Source organism: Gasterosteus aculeatus, chromosome 1 (genome assembly GCF_964276395.1).
Source record: "Gasterosteus aculeatus chromosome 1, fGasAcu3.hap1.1, whole genome shotgun sequence".
NCBI classification, from domain to species: domain Eukaryota; kingdom Metazoa; phylum Chordata; class Actinopteri; order Perciformes; family Gasterosteidae; genus Gasterosteus; species Gasterosteus aculeatus.
This window is the reverse complement of record NC_135688.1, coordinates 4,096,803-4,106,495: the sequence shown is the minus strand read 5'-3', so window position 1 is coordinate 4,106,495 and position 9,693 is coordinate 4,096,803. Positions and strand designations below refer to the sequence as shown.

General features: G+C 43.0%; 2 protein-coding genes across 7 annotated transcripts in view; one reads left to right on the top strand and one right to left on the bottom strand.

Annotated features, from left to right (window-relative positions):
* The window catches only part of LOC120815814 (beta-galactosidase-1-like protein 2), a gene marked incomplete in the record, with an annotated part of 16,314 nt that extends 10,902 nt beyond the window's left edge, over positions 1 to 5,412 (top strand). The window contains 7 exon segments of the mRNA XM_078108260.1: positions 8 to 18; positions 478 to 548; positions 914 to 992; positions 1,688 to 1,775; positions 3,013 to 3,127; positions 3,625 to 3,741; positions 3,900 to 5,412. Of these exon segments, the coding sequence (XP_077964386.1) occupies positions 8 to 18; positions 478 to 548; positions 914 to 929 (98 nt within the window).
* A 343-nt stretch (positions 5,413 to 5,755) lies between these two features.
* LOC120815825 (galactosylgalactosylxylosylprotein 3-beta-glucuronosyltransferase 1) overlaps positions 5,756 to 9,693 on the bottom strand; it is a 55,264-nt gene continuing 51,326 nt past the window's right edge. For all 6 annotated transcript variants that reach the window (XM_078108276.1, XM_040170847.2, XM_040170837.2 and 3 more), the window contains 2 exons: positions 8,606 to 8,713; positions 5,756 to 8,397 (listed from right to left, as the gene is read on the bottom strand). In XM_078108276.1, coding sequence (XP_077964402.1) covers positions 8,627 to 8,713 — 87 coding nt within the window. In that variant the 3' untranslated portion in view covers positions 5,756 to 8,397; positions 8,606 to 8,626. The remainder of the gene's footprint in view (positions 8,398 to 8,605; positions 8,714 to 9,693) is intronic.

Sequence of the window (9,693 nt, the reverse complement as noted above, 5' to 3'; positions counted from 1 at the left end):
GTTCGAGACAGAGCACTGGTAACGACGGGAAGACGAGCATCGACACAATCCTTAACCACACACTCTCACTCCCCGTGAGAGCGTCGGCATGCGGCAACCTGCCAACTGAAGTCACACCTCTGCTCCGTGTGCTCGAGGAGGACAATTAACAAGCTCAGGCTGCACCAGTTGCCATGGTGTTAAATTATGTCACACTTTGCTCAGAGCCGTGAGTTCTAAAAGTTTGTCTTTAGGGAAAGAGAGGAGGAGGGTAATGTTGAGACAAATGCATTAATGCTCGCCGTTGAGGGCCGGCGCTCCCATTCTGTTACGGTGGAGGAATGTATATTTCATTCACATTAATGTGTGCTGTGCATGAAATCAGTAATCTGTGCACTCTGCAGAGCCTTTTCTTATTGTAACTTGACGTTGGTCACATTAGCAACACAAATGCATTTCTTTTTCTTGCTTATCGTTTCTCTTTCCTTTTCTTCACAGGTTTTTGTGGGCAAACATTTGTTGGTGTTTTGGATTTTGATACTCAAGAACTTGCAGTCCCTGATGGGAAGGTAGTGTGTGTGTGTGGGTGTGAGTGTGTGTTTGTGTGTCCTTCTAGTGTACTGTAAGCTACCTTCAAAAGCATAAACTTTGTTAATATTCAACAGCGTGTGAGAGCTGCGGGGATGCTGATGGATGGTTTTTGGCAGCAGGGGCTCTTTATTTAGCCAACAGCAAACCTTCAAATGACTGTTTATCACAACAAATTTGAATAGTCTACTTCGACCTCTCAGAAAAGTGCAGACTCAGAGCGGCCTTGATCAATTACCAAAGGAATTTCAGACTCCTTTGTTTCAAAGTGTCATACTTTTGCATTGAGGAATCCTGCTATATTTCAGTAATGCATCTCATCTTTTATTTATCGTTCTTTTTAAAGGGAAAAAGAACTCTGAGTTTACTGGTGGAGAACTGTGGAAGAGTGAATTATGGAAACACTCTGGATGAGCAGCGCAAAGGTACAAACGTTCTTTAAACTGATAAAGACTCCATTCAGCTAAAATACCTTGAAGGAAACTAATTAACATCATCTTAATCCTTATGCAACTCAAAAGATAATATTGGCTTCATATTTTTTGATCATTCTGCATGTGTTGATGCATATGGCGAGTTTTACAATTTTATCTTGGAGATTAAACCGCTGCTATATTAAACTATGCAGCCAAAATACAGACATTCAGATCATTGAAGACAGAAATGTCCTTATTGAAACCCATCAAATGTTTGAATTTATGTCCTTTTAAAGCATTAAATCATGTTTTCTATTAGATCAGACTGTCAATTTAGAGCCTTGACTTAAAAATTGTTGTTTTTACTTCCAGATTGAGCAATTTTCCCATGTTTGTTCTGGGGCAAATTGAGCAATTGGCTTTCGTGGTTTCCTCTAGGATTATTACTACTGTATAATCCAGCACTGCAGCAACACTGAAATTACATAAACATACTTTCATTTAAAGAGTTGAAATTGAGAAAATGAATGGTAGTTTACTGTAGCGCAGTGACCGTGGGGAATTATGTTGCTATAGAACCATGTTTGTCCTTTCAGGACGTCAGCTTTGAGGAAAAGATTAATTTAAAGGTTAAGGTAAAAAAACAAACAAATGAAAACAACAACCTAAAGATCCAGTTGAAGCCGCTTTGCCTCACCTTTCAGGTCTTGTCGGGGATATCGAGTTCAACAAGCGGCCTCTCCGTGACTTCATAATTCGTAGTTTGGAAATGAAGCCAGCTTTTGTAGACAGGTTTGTTTCTTCCATCTCTCTGTTCCTCTCTCATTACACCTGCCGGCTCCTGATTCAATCCGGTCCGTGACTTCATGACACAATCACAGTGGGAACATGTTGCAGTTTGCAGAAATCATAACACAGCCATCCGATCGTGCGTGTCATGTTAGACATCCAAAACTGTAAGCAGTGCTGCAGGTGGAACCGGAACATGTTTAGTTCCAAGCATTAGTTTAGCAAACATCCTCCGATGTTCAAACCCCTTTTGTTTTCTTGGCTGCTACATTTCTTGTAAACTGTTTTTCTGTAATAGGACACCCATCGCATAATAAACATTGATATTTCCTTCACAACAGCCGAGCATTAGGAACCCGGTTGCACCCTGAGGAGAAAATCTATTTCCCTCGTGGTGTTTTCATATCACGAGATCATGCTGCATGACCCCGTGTGCAGTGGCTTTGACTCCATCCGATGGACCATCAACAAACAAACGGGAACACGCAAAACCATTGGCTGCCCAATTTATTTTCCTTAGCCCCGTTCTTGTTAATTCATTACGGTTCCAGGATAGGATACCGCACGGGGGAGATGAGTCGCGCCAGGCCGAGACACGTCGAGGCGCGGTCAAAAACGCACCCGTGTCCCATCGCTATGCACTCACCTGTGAGCCCGCTCCCACCCGTGTGCTAAATGTCATCACCACCTCTGTTAATCCACCCAGCGTTTCCCTCGGAGACAGAGTCAAACAGACAAAACTGCATTACAACACCGTGTGCAGATAATCCCGTTGAACATCAGTGTCATTGACACCGGCTTGAAGTCGGAACGTCACCCATGACCCTTCGTGATCATTCCATCTTTGTTGATATTTGCAATTTCTCTGTGTTATCTTGTACTATTTACCCTTTGTATGCAGCACATATTTGTTGAATGCGTTAAGGTCAGCAGGATTGGCTGACCTTCTATCTCAATTCAGAAGTGTGTACTTAGTGGAATATCTACATGTATTTTCAAGTCTTTGTGGGACTTTAAATGTGCTGAACAATTGCAATCTCTTCTCCTCTTGGAAATGTCATTGCCTGAAGCCCCTTTTATGAGTGAAACCTAAAAAGGTAAAACAGGAAGATTTTTTTTTTTTCTTCTGTCACGGCAACCTTTTGCATTTACTTGAAGGAAAACGAATAACTTATAGTTTTCCCTGGATATTTACTGTGGGCGTATAACCGATGCAATGTATTGTATTCTTCTTTTTCAGTCTGTGCCGTTCAGGCCACTGGGCGTCTATGCGTCAGCAGCCCACCTTCCCGGCTTTTTTCCAGGGCAAACTCCATGTGAGCGGCTCTCCTAAAGACACCTTCATCAAACTGCCTGTGAGTAGCAGCGTTAGAAATTCAGATTGAGTGTGAATTTAGATTTGACCCTTTTTTTGTGCACAGAGCTGTATTGAGAGAGCTGGCGCACTAATTCATTGGATATGTTTGCACAATAATGTATTATATTATTATATTACGCAAATGGCTCCTTACAGAAAACGAGCTTGTGATGACGATCCCATTCATATGCGAGGCTACATAATGCTGTTCTTGATTGAATAAGTGCTTCTGCACCCTCCGGCTGCATCTCTCTGGGGTTTTTTTTTGGCTTGTGACTCTCGCGCTGTTTTTCCGTTGCTGAAGCTCAAAATGAAGTGGCCAGATGTGGAGAAGTGAAGCAAAGAGCTGCAAATGACAACAATCTCCCGACGTATTAAGCAAAATACACAAACATGTTGAGGAGTGCTTGACACGCGGTGTAGTTTCTTATTTTTTACCCTTTCATTTTATTGGCTGAACTTGTCATGGGTAACAGTCCCCGCTTGTCTTCACAGGGCTGGAGCAAAGGTGTGGTGTTTGTCAACGGCAAGAATCTGGGTCGCTATTGGTCCATCGGCCCTCAGCAGACTTTGTATGTCCCGGGACCCTGGCTTCACAGGGGGGACAACCAGGTACTTCTGTCTCTGTTAAATACCACAAACGAGTAACTTTGCACCAATACATTTCTCAATAAATCACTTTCTTTGTCTAGAAGACACCGATCACCATTTTACACCCGCGCTCCTTTCATGACCGTCACCTTAACGTGCGTCGTGGCGCTTTGTTCCAGGTCGTAGTGTTTGAGGAGCAGGAAACTGACGGCAGGATTCAGTTCTCCGGCGGCGGCGAGTACGGCATGACCGTCGATGTCCAGTGAGACGCCGTCACGGCAGGAGGTCCCTGGCTCTGACTCAGGGACTGTTTTATTGTGACATTCTATTGGACCCTTTTTTTTTTTTAACAGCGCCATTATCTTGCATTCATATGCTTCCACGGGAACCACGAGGCTTCTTCTTCTATTGTCACAAAGGGTTGTAAAATCTCTGCAGACGTAATTTATAATCTCTGCTCCGTGAAAAGGGTTATTAACAAAGGGCGGCGTGACCTCCGTGTCTGTCAGGAAGCTTGTGAACTGCTTTATTTGTGCTGCACACTGAGAGCCTGTTTGATACAAACCTGCTTACTTTTTAGATGTACCCTCTTGTGATCCCGCTGTGAACTCCTGCAGAGAAGTAAAGATCAGAAGCCGTCTTTGCAGAGTGTCTTTTCTCCTCTTTTACGTGTGGTGCCTGCTTACCAGCCTCACATCCCACCTATTTTCTTTAGGGAATGATGCCACAAGGAAGCGGTGCTGTGACATTTGAAGAATAAGCCGTTTATTCGATGGTATTTTGACATGTGTCGATATGGCAGGTTATATGTGGACGAGGCCTAAAAATCCAAAATATCAATAAAAATATCCTTATAATTAAAAAAAAGAATCATAAAAATTGCCATGATATAGTATGTCATCAGATTGTCATAAAAAGGTGTCAGTAAAGTATGCCGTAAAATAGTCATAACAATATCATATTATAATAATTCTTGGAGGTTCCATTAAAATATCATGATATAGTATTCCATCATAATGCAAGAAGAATATTACGGCATTGAATGTCAGGATAAAATATTCAAAGAGCAGAGACGTGTATGATTGACAAACATATTACAGTGTAGTAAATGCCACAGTGTAGCATGTCATAAAAATGAGTAATTACCCGTTGGCTTCAATTCTGTTTTTGAAGTTTTTTGACGTACTACTCAATTACTTTTTCATTACTGGTTTTGACCTATTATACAATAACTTAAATTCCAGCATACTACAGTATAACTTCTTAATGGCTTTTTCCTGGCTCTCTCAGATGTATTATGCATTGACTATTTGACACATTATACTGTGACTCTTGGTACTATACAATACAATATTTTATGATACTGTGACTTTTATTGATTCAATACAAAGTATGAGTTCTTGATTACCTTTTTCATGATTTTATTGAAATGTTATATTATTCTGACATTTTTTTCAATATGCTATTTTCATGACTGCCCTCGGCTTATTCTGCGGCTTTTTTCAACATACAATATTATTATTTTGATGAACCCTCGCTTGAAATAAAATGATAATAAAAAACTAACCATAACCTATGGTTACCAAACCTAACCATAATATGTTCACGCGTCTAATGACATGATATACTATTGCTTTTCTATGTCCTAGTGCACTTTGTAATATGAATAAAATACCACAAAGTTGTATTTTATGCCATACTATATAATTACCTTTTTATTTAGGACATTGTCCCCTTATAACACTACAAACTTTATTTTTGATCCCTTTGATAATCTGTCGGTCAGGACAGAAGAAAGAAACCGATACAGCTTCTCATGGCGCAATAACAGACCCGGATTCATTAATATATCACTAATTCAATATGAAGGAATGTACACGTTGTTTTTACGAACCCACTGTTCATGAAAATGAAAAATATCAAAATGTCACGTGTGTGTGTGTGTGTGTGTGTGTGTGTGTGTGTGTGTGTGTGTGTGTGAGGCGACTGCAACATCGCTTAGCAAAATGGAAACAATACTCCAACACGGGCGAGCTTTTTCTCAGTTATTTATTTCTCTTGATTCAACTAACATCTTTCTCTGAGACAGAATCGCTGTGGCAAATAAACAACCATTAGAGTCACATGCATAAAATGTGAATCACATGAGACTGGGGGGGGGGGTGGAGATGAGGAAAAGAGAGGACTGTGTGTGTATTGTGCCTTAGAGAAGCCCCTCAGAGGGCAATGCTCCTTTACTGACATTAAATACTGAATAACCTGCACTGCTGAGGTTGATCAACTCTTTGTGAGCCTCTCACGTATTGCTTGATACGTCAGAAACACGCCAAATCAGATAAAGTCGCGTCAAAGGTGAAGCCCTTTGATTTGTTTCTGCCGCCTCGGGAAACACCACAGAGATTAAAATCACAGATTCGTATCCGACCGCATGCTGACCTCGCTTGCGTTTTGACAATAGCGACGCAAGTTAAGAGTTTAGCTTTGTTCCAAAGGTAAATGATACAAGGACAACACACTCAATTCCAAGACAACCTGTAGTGTTCAAGTCAAGTCTTTTAAATGCAATTCGGACACTTGGTTTGTTTCAGCACTAAAAACTATTCAGGTGGATTCAGTTATTTAGATTAAAAGTCGATAATGACCACTCAAGTAGAACTTAAACAGCAATGCTATAAAGAAGATGGTGTGTGTGTGTGTGTGTGTGTGTGTCTGCGCAACCCTGTTATTGATCTGTAAAATAATTGTTCAATTTTGTGCGCATGCTTTTTTTTAAGAGAGCACTGAAAAATAGAGCTTTAAGGAGGAAAACCCCCCCTGCTGTGATTCAGATGCACATCCTCACATAAAATAAATACATGGATAAATATATTAGATTGGATTCTTTAATAAATAATGGGAGACAAGATGTGATATCCGTGTCCGGTCCCTGCGCAGTGTAATATCATGCAGTCCATGAACAGCCAGTCGGATGAGAGATATAATACAGCCAATTGCCCAAATGTGTATCTTATCATATTCTAAGAGAAATATGTAATAGCACAGTTTCCCCGTCCGAGAGGCCCCAAGTTTTAATGCAGTATTTTGGGTTGTGTTTGTTGAAGGGGGGCAGCACGGAGATAATCTGGCAACGATACAAAGGCTCAGTGTTTGAATTATCTCCAGCTGCTTCTGCCGGCCGACGTTAGATAAGAACCACCAGCGAGTGTTTCACTAGACGGATGAGTAATCGAGTAGAGGGGAAATTCTGTTGTCTCCGGCGCAGAATGACTTTGTTACTGTCCTCAGAGGTGCGTCCGCCCTCTTCTTTCATCCGGTTGATAACAGATGGATCGTGATACCGGTGATGACCACGAGACATCAATCCACAATACCGAAGAGGGCCACCAAATCATTAAGGAAGATTCATTTGTGTGCCTTTTTTTTTTTTAAGCCGGCTGTCATGTGAGAGTAACGCGTAAAGTTTTCATAAAACACAATTATTTGTTTTAATAGGTCCTTCAGAGTTCACGCCAGCTATTGGATGGTGAGTTTCGGCATCTGAATTGATATTTTTGGACTTTTGTGTCCCTCACCTAATGGTAAAGTGAATATTTAGAGAGCAGAGCAACCTGAAAATGAAAATGCTGGCCTTTGATTTATGGCGTCTTGTGGACATGTGACCGTGCAGTCGAATATCACTCGTACGAGATCGGTGATGTGCTATTACTCTTCCCATGTGTTTGACCTAGAGTGAACCTGTGCCTTGTCGTGTGGGCGGCGGTGTGGGGGCGGGATATACTTCTTTTTAAATATAAATAAATACACTAAGTACAATGCTTTTGTCAAAAGTTGTCATCAGTCATCCGATTGTTGTGATGTTGAATTACTATTCACACACGCGTCTACGTTTCGGCTTCAAAGCACGGCAGGGGTTTCATTTCAGACCACGGCCTCCCTTCGAGTGCACGGGGGGCGGCTTGAATGCAGAAGTTATAATGACACCGTAAAATGAACAATGATAACCCGAGAGTAAATGCAGGTAAGAGTCAGCAGTATTGAACTAGCAAGTCAGGTGCTTGTGAAACAACTCAGAGCAAACATCTTCTTTTTTTTTTTTATAGTTATCAAAAGAACATTCTTCCCCCTTGCTAAGCTCGCGATTGCACCAAAGTCAAATCCACACAAGACTTGGGTCGTCCTTGGAGACGTGTTTATTTCCAGGCCGATGATGCAGACTGTGTCCTTAAAATCCAGATTTCTCTCACGAACCGTGTGCAGATCTGCGCATCGTGTTTCTTCTCCCCCCCCCAGTGTTTTGGAGTTGAAGGATATTCTTTAACCTGCTTGCTTGGTTGACTCCGCCGGCTGCACGCTCGACATATTGTGCTGTCTCTTTTGTCGGGTTGTCCTCAGCGGGCCGCTGTACTGTGAATGTGCAGGTCACGTCTGTCCTCGCTGACCCTCTGAGGCGTCCTTTATGTCGTCTCCTCTGCACTCCACTTGTAGGCCGGACAAATAACTCCCGCCTTTTGCTCATCTGTGCTTTTTATATGGTACATTTGTACTGTTTTGAGGCCATATTTTAAAAAATGTCAGATTTAGTCAAGAGGATTAAAGCCCCCCGTTTCTTTCTTTTTTCTGATGATTAAGACATGAGCGCTCGCAGCTTTCTTCCTCCACGGGTCCAAGGCCAACCACCTGCAATGAAGGGATTAAGATAAGCCTTAATTAAGTTAATTTAACCTGTTTATTTCACAGGTGGCCTTTATTAATGGACACCGGCTGCTGTAATTACGCCCAAACAGGAAGCACACAGATTATGAATGCAGAAAAAAAGTAAATATAAATTTAAACAGCTGCTCGTCCGTAAGACTTTGTCAAAATGCTCATCAGCATCATTAATTACCGCGTTCTGACGGGAAAACGGTCAAATCTCCACATTGGGGTCTGTGAATCCCTTTTTCCCCTCGTTGACAAGGACGGGTTTCTCCGTTCTTGTGTGCCAAACAAGTATCTGTTGAGGAAAAAAAACAACACAAACAACAGCAACATTAGGGCCACGCTGTTCCCTTAATGCACTCGTGGAGTCCTCTCATCCCTTTCAGCTCCCTCCCCGCCTCGCCTTCTTCCAAAATAGTCCATTCTGTTCGCAGCTCTTTCAGTACACGCCGCGCCGCCGGCGCTGTCTGTGTGTAAAGAGCTACTTGAGCGTGAACCCTGCATTAGAAGTGAGTGAAGAGCGACCAAATATGACACGGCCCCTTCAGCTCGGCCTGTGCACAGTCCTCTCCCGCCCCTATAGGATGATGGCCACCTTCAAATGACATTTTGACACAGCACATATAAATATATATATAAATATATATATAAATATATATATATGGGCCCCTGCAGTGGCGTTACAGTTCTTTGCACGGTTCTCCTGGGTTATGCTATTGGAGTCTTCATTAGGACAAACTTCCAGGAAAGGAGGGCGGCGGGAACAGGGGAGGAGAGCCAGGAGAGCCGAGCTCATCCTTCCTCGCTCTTCGCCGCGTCGGAGTCCTCCTCGCTTTCATCCTGCCGTGGCGGCCGGCCATGAATTATGCATCCGGCGTGTTTCAGATGTGCCGCGAGCGCACTCCCGCTTTACTCAGGTGTTGGGGGAGGTTAATAGTCACTCGCATCGGAAGTGGCAGATTATAAGAGAAGAGGGGTGCCGATCCGCGACGATCGCGTTCCTCCCCACACCTCCACCCGTCCTCCACCTCTCTATCCCTCCACCCCTCCCGCCCTCCAGTCCGTTCCCCGTGCTCATCTGTAATCAGTGTGCAGGCCCTTCCCTCCCCGTTCCTCCCAAGTCCAATTCCGCTCTCTCGGCCTTTCCCTGAATCCCCTCTTTTCATTTAGCCCTCTGAAAGGCTGGGGGGAGAGCGGGAGAAAAAGCCTTCCTCTCCCCGCTCTCTCTTTGTGTGTTTGTGCGTCTGTGGGGTTGGTTGTGTTGAGGAGCCCGGC